General features: G+C 35.6%; 1 protein-coding gene across 1 annotated transcript in view; it reads right to left on the reverse strand.

Moving 5' to 3' along the window:
* Nucleotides 1–11,510, reverse strand: part of LOC107039624 — a 28,854-nt gene extending 17,344 nt beyond the window's left edge. The window contains exon 1 of the mRNA XM_015259340.1: nucleotides 11,400–11,510. Within this exon, the coding sequence (XP_015114826.1) occupies nucleotides 11,400–11,510 (111 nt within the window). The remainder of the gene's footprint in view (nucleotides 1–11,399) is intronic.
* Nucleotides 11,511–15,341: the final 3,831 nt, after the last annotated feature.

Genomic DNA, 15,341 nt, shown 5'->3' on the forward strand with positions numbered 1-15,341 from the left:
GAACAGATACAAATAAATTTAATTAGCTCCAGAAATAATTTTTAACCGGAGGTACTCCCTAGTATTGCCTGAATTTTGAATCCGAATGGGAAAAATTTTTGTGCTCAGCGATTGGTTTTCTGCAGGAAAACAATAAAAACCCCTCCACCTCACCTCCTACATTTCCTCCTCGCCCGATTATCCTTAATAGAAAAACCTATCGATTCCGTTAGAAAATTCTATTGAATTTCTATTGAACTGTTCTATTAGTTTTTGGCCGATTCTATTAAAATATTCAATAGAAAATATTCAGTAGAAAAAGTCAATAGAATTCAATTTTTCTGTATAACTTATTCTATTGAGATATTTTCTATAGAATTTTCTCGGCTCAAATTTTCTCGTTCAAGTTCAAGTATTTTCGTTTGATTTTCTTGATGAGAAGAAAAGAAAAATAGAATGAAAAAAACTTGGAAAATTTGAGTCGAGCAAATTCTATAGAAAATATATGAAAAGAATAAGTTTTTCTATTAACTTTTTTCGTGCGTGCTGACTTGCGCCACCAATAAAGTACATCACCAGTGAGTTTTTTTGTAATCCGCGTGTCTTTTACTTTTCACCTTTCCATCACACTTCCCCCCAACCACCCTAACATCAGTCAAATCTCTAACAGATCTTTTTTGTGGGGAATTTCTTGATCTGTGAAAAATGTCTTATCGTGTTTTCCGGTAGAACTACTTATTATCGAGAGAATTAAGGATAAACGAACGGAATTGATTCAATTTGAAAAGAAATATGGAGGAGATACAGGCGTCCATGTTACATGCATCATCCAGAAAGGAATAGAGTAATAACTGCTTTCTCGGGCTTTCATCCTCCCGGAAATTACTCGAAATCTTTCGCAATGAAAGGTATAATAATGCATGCCAGAAAATCCCTCCATTCTGCTGTAAACAGTGAAATCTACGACTACTCGGGGGAATAATGGTTCAAGGTGACCCTTAGGTCACCCAGTGAAATTGGTATTTGGAACGGAGAGTTTCTTTATTCACAAAAATGACTATTTTCTCTATTTGCAATTTAAAAAATATATTCTTTTAAATCAAACAAATCAACGATTGTTAATGACCAACTTTTTTTGTTGTGAAATTCGTAACATATTTTTCTCATGCCACAATGAATAAAAAAAATGCACTCAACGTTATTCATCTCATAATTTATCCAACCGTTTCTGTTTGTCATTATTGAACAACTCCTTCCAGCCAATTGACGGGCACAACTAAGACAAAATACAAAAACTTGAAACTTAAAAAAATGAAAGTCCCCCCATTTTTTTAATTTTGCCAACGTTTTGTGTTATATACACACTTCCTTAGGGCAGTTTATTTGTCTTACGAAACTGTTTAATGTCTCCTCACATAGTTGCCATCCCATCAGTAATAAAAAATCACAAAATTCCAACTTTAAAAAAATTACAAAAGGCTATTACAGCACATTTTTTCAAAGTCAATAATTATCTGAAGAGTCAATTTATTACTTCATCACTTTGGGATGGAGAATGGCCTCAATTAATCTTCTTCATTCAGAAATTTCAATGCCTTTTTGGCCTTTTTTCTGCCGCAATTAAAAAAATTGCGGAACGAAATAAAGAATGATTTTGTTGAAATGGAGAATTGAATTGAGCTCCTTATATGCACCTCAAGGGCGTGAGAAATCGACCTCTCACGTAAATCAATCAAATTAAATAGCATCTGCGTACAAATTCAATTGTAATTTTTCGTTGCATTGAATTTGTTATTTTTATGTATCCATTTATGTCGCACAATGTGAATTGTGGGAGGACTGAATAGGCACGCAATGCACCCGGGGATGTGTAGAAAGTGCCGGCGTCTACGTGGAAAATTTAATCTACAATGTCGACTGATGAATTCAGCGAGGGAACAGAATAAAAGATGAGTTGGGAAATATCCAGGGAATGAGTGGGCGCACGGGAAAATATCAAAATACCTTTTTCATAGAGAATTTCAGGATCTGCAGAGAAGGTTTTACGATGTTTTCCTCTAGAACCACTCGTTTCCGAAATATTTCCATTGTAGAAAAATATCTTTCGGAGATTTCCTCAGGGCTTCAGCACACCTGAGACAAATACACGGGTCGTCCTCACACCTGCCGACTTTCGACTCAACTTTCCCCAGTTAAAACATTCTTCAAAAATTATCCCGTCTATGTCAGAAAATTGGGGAGTATTCAGCGGCTATTTTTGACGATTGAATTGAACAACGCGAATCATTACTCAAAAGATAGACATTTCAATCATTTTCAACTTGAAACAACTATTAAAAGTCCCATTATACCTCAGATACCTCCGAAACTGTTGGGTTCAGAAAGAAATTCAACAGTAACTTTTTGTAGGAAATTTAATTCTCTACAAAAAATGTTTTATGGCATGTTTCGATAGATCTTCCAGTTCTCACGATATCGGGGATTTTTCGAAGTCAAAAAAAAAACGTTGCCCCAAAAATCTAAAAATGTTCTTTTCAACTCCTTTATTCATTAAATATGTTCGTTCCTCATCTCCAAAACGCTTGACCTCTTCAACTATCGAATAACAACGACTTTCTAATGAAAAAATCATCAATCACTTAGCGGCTTAACACATCCTCCGAAGAAAGTAACTCGCCGCATTCCAGATTAGAATGTCTCACCGATAGTTATCAGTCTCATCCCATTCTCCCGTGTGTCGCGGCATTCGTACATGCACATAACCGGTCATCCCGCGTCCAATACGGAATTACGGAGAGAGGGGCATCCCCGAGCGGTCATCCTTTCACTGGAACCATAACCAAAAAAAAAAGAAAGAAAGAAAAGGAAAAGTTATTTTATTGCGCCTCAGGCGCGCAAAATATTTATCCCGCCGCAAATTCAATCGGAATACCCTCATAAATAAATTTCTTTTACATAATTCTCAGACCGGAAGCATTTTCTTTGGTTATGAGGAGATTTTTCACTTGGCGGGAAACGATTTTTTATTTCATCGCCGATTTTGTCGTTTTAACGGAAATTATGGAGTAGTCAGTGGGATTTTTTGCTCTTTGTGGATAAATTTCCGTGGAATGAGTTCAATGTGCGAGTGAACGGATTAGAAAACCATTCGGTCATACCTAGTTTTTATGATTTATGATGGATACGGAGAGGACGCAATGCGGATTGCACAGCGTCTCGACAGGTGGCGTTTTTTTTCTGGTTTTGGATAATGCGCGATATCGCGAGAACTAGTAGATCTGTCAAAAAATGTCACAAGACATTTCTTGTAGAGAATTTAATTTCTTGCAAGAAGTTTTGTGGAGCATTTTTCGCTAAAGTCGATAATAATCGGCATAATTCCATGTTAAAAGCAAACGATAACATGTACGAAAAAATCGTTATTTTTCTTTTTTCAGAAGATGTGTAAAATTTCAGTAATTGATGGGTTTATCGGAAAACATGGCAAGACACTTTCTGTAGAGAACTAAATGCCCTATGAAAGTTCACCGGTCCATCGTTCAATAGATTTTTCTATTTATTCTCCGACAATTAAACACGGAAGAATAAACAAAAACAGTGGAGTTTCTCGGAACGAAACCACCACCGTCACACGGTTTTCCCGTTTTCTATAAACATAGTAGAGAAGAAAAAACACCGCAACGATAGAAGGAGCGTAAAACTAGAACGTAGATGGAAGGGAAAAAATAAAACACTTCAAGAAGAATTCTCTCACACAATAGATTAGTCCCGGATTGTGCGAGAGTGAAAGGCAATTCGCATATACTCTCAATGTTTTAATCGTTATGTCAACTATCCAATTGAATTTTATTTTTAATAAGCGTGGGAATCTTCACTTCTCCTCATGAAAATTCAAATTTTTGAACTTTCTTTTTTCTCCCCGATTCACCTTGAAGAAATTTAATGTTTTTTCATGTTTCATTTCAATGTTTTTTCTCCTGAGGAAAAATTTTGTCGAGAGGTCGAAGGTGAAGGATGTTGTGTGCCCTCGAGAACTTTCTTCGCCTACCCATAATTCCCATGCGCCCAGAAAGATCGAATCGTAAAAAGGAACTGTACTACTTAATCGTGCAGTCAATTCTACATGTTAAGACTTGAGATCATCGTTTGAAAGTGAAAACTCCTTTTTTCAGTCTCTCACTTTTCTTGATATTTTTTATTGCGAGTCTCGTGTGACCTCACTCGATGAGATTTCTCTCGTCCCAAACAAGCATACAGAAACTGCGTGTACTTCCGGTCTTCCTCGTCGCGTAGTTTTACACGTGTGGATGTTGATTAACCCAGACTTGTTGACTTTATGCCTGTCTAAGAAAATAATTATGCACTTGAAACAAGCCCTTGATTTTTTTTCTACTTTTGATGCACAAATTTGGGGCTCTTTTATTGATATGTAGCAACTCTTATTGGGTTATTTATAAAACGATGTGAAAAAATTTGTTAGTCCATGCATTCATAAAAACATATAAAATCATTAATTTTTTAATTTCTTGCTGCCAACGTTTTTTTCATTTCTTTTCATTAAAATTACATCATAAAATTCCAAAATATTCATATCCCACCCATATTCGAAGAAAAAACAGTGATTCCAAGTTTCCACCGACACAAATAAAGAAAAACAAATTTTCTCCATTGTCTAGTCGATCATCCTTTTTTAAAAATTTTCAGTCTCCAATTCGTAATTTTTGCTATGCATTGCCATTTAGGTAATTCTAGTCATTCTATCAAAAGACAAAGATAGAGATCGAATTTATGGATATTATTTCATTATTCAAAAACAAATCGATTTTAAAACTTTCCGGAGACATTGAAAAATTAATTTTTTTAGTTCTTTCCGTCCACCTTTTTTTGCATTTCATGAATTTCTTCTCGTTGAAATGTTGATATCCCTCTAATACTTGGAGAAAAAAAAAGGATTCGAAGTTCCCGCCGACATAAAAGAAGAAAAAAAACATTTTCTATCCGATTATTCCTTTCTGATTCTTTTTTCATTTCCTTTCCATAATAATGCTGATTGGAATCCGACCATAGGAATGAGGAGTACCGATATCCTTTTACCATATGAAGGGAAAAATAGATTTTTCAAATTTTCAGGAATACATGAAGAGATTTTTCTATTCGAATGAGATTTCAAATGCCTTTTTTCTGTGTGTTTGTTTTAATCACAAAAAAACACTTGATTGATCTTTAACATAATTCCTCTTCTTAACAAAATAATTCAACCGTCTCGAATTCTTCCTTACTCCTCAACTTCTCCCAGCCATAACGGTCACCACAGCAGTTTACATGAATTTATCCGAAAAGAAAAGAAAGAACCACAAAAAAACAATTCTTTCTTTGCGTTTTGTAATGTCCATAACATCATTGGACAATTAGGTAAACTATTTGCGTCATTTTATTTTAGTTTTAAGACTCTTTGTCACAACTTAATTTGCTGTTTAAAATGACAGGTTGAAATTTTGCTTTTTTTGAAATTCGGTTTTAGATTAAATACATTGCCCTGATGAAGAATTCTCAGTCGTCGTCACATAAAGAATTGTTTTTTTTTGTGTTTCTATCTTTTCTTTTCGGATAAATTCATGTGAATTGCTGTGGTGACCGTTATGGCTGAAAGAAGTTTAGGAGTAAGGAATAATTCCTCTTCATTCAATGTTATAACTAGTGAATGAGGGAAAAATGTATATATAAAACCCGGCTGTGTGGCGCACTTGGTAGCAGCATGAGATTCACAACCTCAAGCTCCCAGGTTCGAGCCCCGGCCGGGCCAAAATTCCACACCAATTTTTCATCACAATTTTCCACATAATATTCAACTGAAAATTCAACACAATTTTCAAACCGAATATTCCACGGAATTTCCAACTGAAAAATCCACTCCACATTCAACATTCCCTGGCTGAAGGCCCTCGGGCGATGGCCGCGTTGGCAAGTTAACCCTTGCAACGAAAAACCGGTGAAATTTTTTTGTATATATAATAAGAATAAGAATGGATTAAATTAAATTAAACTAGTTGTGAAGACGGAAATGGAAAGAAAACAGAATCAAATAAAATAGTGTAAATAAATCTAATCGAACTACAGACAACCAAATGCTAATTATTCTAAAACTGTAATAAACTTAGGGTTGACTCGAGCATTTCGACATTTTTTTTCTCAACCATTCGTGAGTGAATTAAATTTTCGGGTTTTTACAACAAGTAAATTTTTACATCAAGTGAGCGAACCTAATTAATACATCTTGAAGAAGAAAGTTATTCATAAATCTAATAAGTGTCATCAATTACGTAGTCCACAGGTGTACAAGTTGTGTTTTCACTCCAAGGTTTAACTCTCTAACGCTCGTAATCATCTTATTCCAGTTAAGTCGAAGAAATGCACGGGGTTTCAAGTTCATTCTCATGTCGAGGCGACAATTGCACTTTTCGAGGTAATGGTGCTTTCTTAGACCTCCAGGGCGCAGTCTTACTTGAGTTCATGAAATTTTTTCTCAATTTCTTGGAAATTGTACTGCTCCAGCTGTTTGCATTGGCAATAATTTTTCAACTGGAAATTGAATTTTCTACCGACTCGGGCTATTAATCACCTGAACCGTGAAATTTAAATATTTTTTATGAGCACTTGACAAATATTTTAGTTTTCATTTCTCTATCTTTACTCTGAACAAAGGAGAAAACTTTCTTCATGACTGCAAACTTTCCTGACATTGAGACATGAATAGGTATGAGTTATTTATTCATTATTCGTAAATTATTCTCCACGATTTACGAGAGACGGATTCTTTCTTTTAGCAATTGAAGAAAAACATCCAATTTTATTATTTTTGCTTACGGGTGGAAGCTTTGTAATCGTTCAAATTCAAGTTTTAGATTTTTTATATTATATTGAACTAGTATGATCCAAAAAGTCCGAAAATGCAATTTTGATACCTCGTTCGTACGTGTGTGTGTATGTGTGTACGTAAACTGTTAAAAATTTTCCTATGAATTTTCCATGCCGAATTCCGGAAATTTTTATCGTGTTCAAGTTCCACTGAAATTTCATGAAATCTTGTCATTAAAAAATCAAATATTCCATTAATTTTCTGTTCAAATGATCTGAAAGTCAATAAAATTATTGATTTTTCAGGTCAATTATCCTGTGAAACTTCAGAAAAATCAGGAACATTCAGGGGAAAATTAAAAATTCATGTCATTTTATTTCTGAACATTCATGTTCCACTGTAAATTCAATCAAGTTGTGAAATTTCTATCTCACTCCCACTTAAAACTCATGAATTTCCTTGAATTCTACCTAAAACTAGAAATTTCTGAATCGAAGAAAGGGATAATAAGAATAATGATGATGATAACAGTCAACTAAGAGGAAAATCTGACAAAATTAGTTTTAAAAAAATCTTATTGAATTTAATCAAGTGAAATAAACAATGAATTCAGTAGCGAAGTGGTAAACCGGTTTAAGTCGACTCATCTCCCAATTGAGTTTTTGAGGAATATTTCCGAATCTAACGGAGATAGCGAAATTTTCGTGATTACATTTAATGTAGCCCTTAATCGGCTCTACAAAAAAGGTCATAATAAAAATTTTGCCATCTCCCTTAGATTCTGTTTTTTTTTAATATTTACTTCCTTAGATTCCGAGATATTTATTGAAAACTGGTCAATAGTCAAAATTGACTTATAGCGTTCTACCACTTCGCTACTGAATTATACATGATAGAAGGAAATGAGATTTAATTGACAAATTTTATGATTGAAAATGGCTGAATCTATAATGTGGTCTGTACCAAACTGCAAAACATACTTGAATATCCCTAACAACCTCAACTCGACATTTTTCCATTTCTTGCACAATTATCACAATTTGCCAACATGTAATTCCCCTGGATTTCCTCGCGACCTAGAACACGAAAAGTCCAAAGGTCTGTAAATACCAAAAAAACGCGTAAAAATGGTGACTGTGAAATTGGTCTCGACCTTTCGCCTTTGATTTCGTAATTGCCGTCCGAAAAAGCGGAAATCTCGTGTCTCTGTGAGTACGGGGCATTATCTACCTCAACCATCATTGCCATCGCTCATTCGACCTCACTGTATTCTCACTTTTTTTCAACGAATTTGCACCCGTTTTTTCTTCTCCCCTTTCTCTTTTATCTGGCATTCGGATCCGTTCGCTTGAAATATTTTACAGACGCAGTTCCGGGCGCGAATACCGCGTTACGGGACTAGGCTGGTACTGCGACGCCAGAGGACGAAGATGATTAATTATGCGGAAATTAATTTACCCGAGAATTTTCAATTTTCGCCTGATTCATGCGTTGAGGGTCTAAACTAGCATAAATGCACCGCAAAATAATACCGTCAATTTAGCAATTTGGGTAACTGACTTACCAGAAGTATTTCACCTTCACCCATTTCTATATTTACAAGTGAAAAAAATTATAACTATTTAAATGAATTGTTTCCAACACCAGGAGGGAATAATTTCACGTAATAAGTTAATGAGTTTGCATGCCAGTTGAGGTATTTGGGAACGGTCGTAATGAGCACTAATTTTCGACAATTACCTGGGTATATGGAGCAGACATTGCGCCTTTGGTTTTACTACAAACTGAATTATCTGTTTTAGATTATTTTTAAGTAACGTAACACACCCGAGGGAAATGTAAATCATGCTAATTATCTCCTGAAGACGTTCGCGTGGGCTTCATCACGGTGGATTATTATTTTTCATTACTCACTTCGTAATTTTAATCTTTTTCAGGTAATTTTGAGGTAGGGGAAAAGTAAGTCGAGCTGAACGTTTCAATTTCCGGTACTCGTGGGATTATTTGGAGAATGTTGAGGTTTAGCGAAAAATATGAAAGATCATTTTTGTGGAGAATTTAATTCTCTATAGAAAGTATTTTTTGACATTTTCCCCTAAAATCGATATTTGAGAAGATAATTGCGTAATCAGGGGCATTAATTGGGTTTGTATGTGGTGAAAATGAACTACTTGAACATTTTTGGAATCTCCTTTTGAAAACATTCGGTGGATTATTATTTTTCATTACTCACTTCGCCATTTTAAGGATTTTAAGGTAATTTTGAGGTTTAGGGGAAAAGTAAGTCGAGCTGAACGTTTCAATTTCCGGTACTCATGGGATTATCTGGAGAATGTTGAGGTTTAGGGAAAAATGCCAAAAATAATTTTTGTGAGGAATTTAATTCTCCACAAAAAGTGTATATGACATTTTTCCCTAAAAACGATATTTGAGGGGATAATTGCGTAATTAGGGGGACTAATTGGGTCTTGTTGTGGTGAAAATGAACTACTTGAAGATTTTTGGAATCATCTTTTGAAAACATTCGGTGGATTATTATTTTTCATTACTCACTTCGCAATTTCAATAATTTTCGAGTAATTTTGCGGTTTAGAGAAAAAGTATTTTTTATTACTCACTTCGCCATTTTAATGATTTTAAGGTAATTTTGAGGTTTAGGGGAAAAGTAAGTCGACCTGAACGTTTCAATTTCCAGTACTCGTGAGATTATCTGGAGAATGTTGAGGTTTAGGGAAAAATGCCAAAAATAATTTTTGTGGGGAATTTAATTCTCCACAAAAAGTGTATATGACATTTTTCCCTAAAAACGATATTTGAGGGGATAATTGCGTAATTAGGGGGACTAATTGGGTCTTGTTGTGGTGAAAATGAACTACTTGAAGATTTTTGGAATCATCTTTTGAAAACATTCGGTGGATTATTATTTTTCATTACTCACTTCGCAATTTCAATAATTTTCGAGTAATTTTGCGGTTTAGAGAAAAAGTATTTTTCATTACTCACTCCGCCATTTTAATGATTTTAAGGTAATTTTGAGGTTTAGGGGAAAAGTAAGTCGACCTGAACGTTTCAATTTCCAGTACTCATGAGATTATCTGGAGAATGTTGAGGTTTAGGGAAAAATGCCAAAAATAATTTTTGTGGGGAATTTAATTCTCCACAAAAAGTGTATATGACATTTTTCCCTAAAAACGATATTTGAGGGAATAATTGCGTAATTAGGGGGACTAATTGGGTCTTGTTGTGGTGGATATGAACTACTTGAAAATTTTTGGAATCATCTCCTGAAGACTCCCGGTCAGGTAGAATGGTGAGATCTAACCATTTAGTCTTGATCATCATTGCAATATACTCAACCGAGTCGAAGCGATGTGAAATAAGATTTTTAAAAAACATAAAAAATCTCCTGGAGATTATTATTTTTCATTACTCACTTTGCAATTTCAATAATTTTCGGGTAATTTTGCGGTTTAGAGGAAAAGCAAGTCGAGCTGAACGTTTCAATTTCCGGTACTCGTGAGATTATCTGGAGAATGTTGAGGTTTAGGGGAAAAGGTCAAAAATAATTTTTGTGGAGAATTTAATTCTCCATAAAAAATGTCTTATGACATTTTCCCCTAAAATCTATATTTGAAGGGATAATTGCGTAATTAGGGGGACTAATTGGGTCTTGTTATGGTGGATATGAGCTATTTGAAATTTTTTGGAATCATCTCCTCAAGACATTCGGTGGATTATTATTGTTCATTCATTATTTTTCACTCACTTCGCACTTTTAATAATTTTCGGGTAATTTTGAGGTTTAGGGGAAAAGTAAGTCGACCTGAACGTTGCAATTTCCGGTTTAAAGAAAAATGTCAGAAGTCATTTTTGTGGGGAATTTAATTCTCCACAAAAAGTATCTTCTGACATTTTCTTATAGAATCGATATTTCAGGAGATAATTGCTTAATTAGAGAGACTAATTGGGTCTCGTTGTGGTGGAAATGAACTAGATGGAAATTTTTGGAATGAACTCCCGAAGAGAATCACATAATCGAGCAATTATTTCCACCTTTTCCAGGGTATATTCAATTTTCAGAATTTTGGCTTTATTTTTTTTTCCTCATTTAAAATGTATATGGGATACAATGATCTCAACCACGGGACACCGGGCATTGCGGCCTGCACAGGAAAGTGGAACCGAGTCCATACATTCACCCACTGACAGACTGACTTCTGACCCACTACATCATTTCTATCAATTTTTTCAAACAAATTTTCCGTGACTAATCGAAATACGATTGAGGCTAACTGCACGTTCGAGATGATTTTTCGAGCATGACAGATGTCATTAAAATATGAATAAAAAAATCAGTCATCTTCCCTCATTTTCACTCCAGTAATGCGTTAAAAATTTACATCGTTCAATGAAAATTATTTTTTAACAACAAAGACCGTAAAAATTTCGGAATAAAAAATTATTGCGGCAATCGCTAGCATCCAATTCACATCTCCGAATTTTTGCAGCTTCCAAATTAATTTATAATTGGAAAAAAAATTAATGAAAATAAAAATCAACTTACTCCTGAGAAATTACTCAAATCACTTCCAGGGAGCACCTCCGGCTCGGCACCTGCATGTGCGAGGCCAATCGCAGTGAATCCCCACAACATAAACACCAGTGCACGACCCATTTTACCCCGCACAATTCACAAGAAACTCACAATGTTCACGGACGAAAATTTTGAAAATTAAAAAAATGTAAAAAAATGGAAATAAAAATATGCGAAAAAAAATATTCTGCCCTTTCCTATTCTTCTGTCTCTTATTATTACTCCCCTCGGAGTTGTCGTGCGCTTGGAAATAGAATGGAGACTGCGTTGGATCGTAAAAGGCGCGAGAGTTTTGCTGAGATGGGGAAGCACCAGGTGGGAGATCACTGGACGATTTAAAACGTCCGAGTTCGGTGAACGTTCGAAGGTTCACCACCACTTTTTTTTTAGATTGTTTCATCCCGTGAATACCATTCAATTCAGCATGAGACATTCCGAATTTCGTCTCCGTTTTTTGCATGAGAAATCATCAATTCATTTTAATTTTTCAATTTTCTTCTATTTCCCAAAAAAATGGGGAAAACGTCGACTCATTCACATTTTCAAATGAAAAGAAAAGAAAAACTTTTGTTATTTTTAGGCGAAGCGTGCTTAAAAAGTTACTTTTCGCCACTAGGCCCGAAAACCGCGATTTACCTCATATGATTACAGAACTCGCCTTCGGCTCGTCCTGCAACCTCATATTCACCAGAAAAGTTCCTCACGGCCTAGTGTCGAAAAGTACTATTTTGTCATTAGAGATGCAAATGCTTCATATGACGGTCATGTGACCGTCATTTACGGTCACATCACGAGCCGTTCATGACGGCTGTCACATTCCCCCTCCCCCTTCTGTGACCGTCGCAACTTGTCAAGAAAAAATGACGGTCATTTTTCATCTAGATAGATGAAACTTTATTTTTTTCTCGGTCAATTTTCAGTTGAATTCCTTTTGTATTGGCCTAATCCGCATTTTGAAATGGAAATCACGTTTTTTAACAAAACTATTTTGTTTTATTCATCACAAAACAGTTGTCCATGTAAAAAAATGCCCCCTTGAACATTTACGTCCAATAATTCTCACTTCCGTTAATTTTTCATGAAAAATAATTGCAAAATTATGAAAAACCACGACTGTAAAATTGCTCTATATCCCTCGGCCGCTTGAAATATAATTGGAAAGTGCCAATTTTCCTTGCACTCGATGCGGCGGTGGCCACTCATCACATCTCCCGCACATACAATATTCTATTCCGTTGATTGCTTTTGCAACATCCAAGGCGCCCACAAAATTGTCCTGGACGTGTAATTATGCTTCATCTCATTGCCTTGAAGGAAATCATCACTCCTGTTCCTTGACAAATTTTCCACTCAAAGAGGGGAAAAAATGACAATTTAGAGGGAAAAAACCGCGCTTTGTTTACCTAAACAATAAAAAAAATATTTCCCTCATTTTTAATCAAGACCTCGGCCACCTTTTTCCGTCGCAAGATCTGTTGACCCGAAGAGCGCGAGGTGAAACGAAAGAGAGAGGGGAAAAAAATAATAATGAATGGTCTTATAATCCCACATTACGAGGGAAAAAACGACACTCCAGACACCTCTGGAGGCTCGAGTCTATGTGAAACGAAAGGGAGCGGAAGTCAAATGCGTAAGATTTTCACTGCGATTGTTATGAGACTTATTTTAATATTGAGTTAAGACTAGTTAATTGGCATTCGCTTGTATTCAATTAAAAATACTGGAAAATTGGATAATTCCATTGATTTTTATCAGAATTTTTCCAGTTATTGAAGAGCATCAAAACAAATGATTTAGATAATAACATTATGAAGTAAACAGGCCATTGACCCTTAATGTAATCCTCATTACCCTCGATTTGACCCTTGTGACCCTTAATCTGAACCCTGTGACTCTCATTCTGACTCTCGTGTCCCTTATTCTGACCCTCGTGACCCGCATTTTAACCCTCATGACTCATATGGAGGTAGAGTATTCAATAAAAGGTGAAATCGGTCAGGTAGGGGAGGGTGGGGTAAAACGGACACTAGACTTTTTCCTATTTACTAAAGATGAAAGAAACGTGAAGTTGTTTTATATCGAAATATCTCGAAACGCCTGACCGCTCATCCTTAATTCTGATTAGTCAATATGTGACACGAAGTTATTCACAAAAAAAACACGCGGCATTCTGAAATTCTTCAGTGACATAATTTCAAATTCTTCAGTGGTAAATTTTTTTTTCACGTCATATATATATATTTCACATGTACATATATCATCGGTGAAATTGATAATCTCTGTCCTTTTATGGAGACCGATTATTTAAAAAAATTGAAGATAATTAATTGAAAATGAAAAATTCCTTATAGATTCTTTTACTCTACTTCGCTATTCACTTCAATCATTAGTCGAATTCTCTTTGATTCATTATCAATATTTATAAGGTATTCATGAGAAAATAAAATTCAATGAATTCCATTTCTTCATTTCAACAAATGAATAGATCAGCGTGCGCGAGAGCGCGCGCATAGATCTTGTTTTTAATTATTCATAACTTAGAAACAAATTCATCAATTGAGCTCAGTTTAGGCTCGTCACAAAGGGAAAGAATTATTCCTTGTATTGAAAGAAAAATTATTGAATTTTATCAACATTTCAACCCCTTATTAACAGTCGAGTCCACCTATTGGCCTGTTCGCCCTACACCTTTCCTCGGTAAAACAATAGTATATTTCGTAACGAGTGCAAAAAAGTGTTTTTTGGCGAGTGATATAATCCCACGAGCTAAAAAACATTTTTTCATCACGCTGTGACGAAAAGTTCACTTCTCGTCACAGCGTGATGAAATAGTAGATTTCGTAACGAGTGCAAAAAGGTTTTTTTTGGCGAGTGATATAATCCCACGAGCTAAAAAACATTTTTTCATCACGCTGTGACGAAAAGTTCACTTCTCGTCACAGCGTGATGAAATAGTAGATTTCGTAACGAGTGCAAAAAGGTTTTTTTTGGCGAGTGATATAATCCCACGAGCTAAAAAACATTTTTTCATCACGCTGTGACGAAAAGTTCACTTCTCGTCACAGCGTGATGAAATAGTAGATTTCGTAACGAGTGCAAAAAGGTTTTTTTTGGCGAGTGATATAATCCCACGAGCTAAAAAACATTTTTTCATCACGCTGTGACGAAAAGTGAACTTTTCGGCACGCCCCGCGTGCCTAAAAGTCCAATTTCCGCCACATTGTGATGAAAAATATTGTTCGTAACTCGTGAAAAAATGTTTTTTAGCTCGTGGGATTATATCACTCGCCTTCGGCTCGTGATATAAACCTCCCACTCGCCAAAAAACACTTTTTTGCACTCGTTACGAAATATACTATTTCACGAGTTACGAACAATATTTTTCATTACAATGTGACGGAAATTGGACTTTTAGGCACGCGGAGCATGGGCACGCGGAAAAGTTCACTTCTCGTCACAGCGTGATGAAATAATATATTTCGTAACGAGTGCAAAAAACATTTTTTCATCACGCTGTGACGAAAAGTGAACTTTTAGGCACGCGGAGCATGGGCACGCGGAAAAGTTCACTTCTCGTCACAGCGTGATGAAATAATATATTTCGTAACGAGTGCAAAAAACATTTTTTCATCACGCTGTGACGAAAAGTGAACTTTTAGGCACGCGGAGCATGGGCACGCGGAAAAGTTCACTTCTCGTCACAGCGTGATGAAATAATATATTTCGTAACGAGTGCAAAAAACATTTTTTCATCACGCTGTGACGAAAAGTGAACTTTTAGGCACGCGGAGCATGGGCACGCGGAAAAGTTCACTTCTCGTCACAGCGTGATGAAATAGTATATTTCGTAACGAGTGCAAAAAAGTGTTTTTTGGCGAGTGGGAAGTTTATATCACGAGCCGAAGGCGAGTG

Source organism: Diachasma alloeum, unplaced genomic scaffold, assembly GCF_001412515.2.
Source record: "Diachasma alloeum isolate Michigan unplaced genomic scaffold, Dall2.0 Dall_scaffold_00302, whole genome shotgun sequence".
NCBI classification, from domain to species: Eukaryota; Metazoa; Arthropoda; class Insecta; order Hymenoptera; family Braconidae; genus Diachasma; species Diachasma alloeum.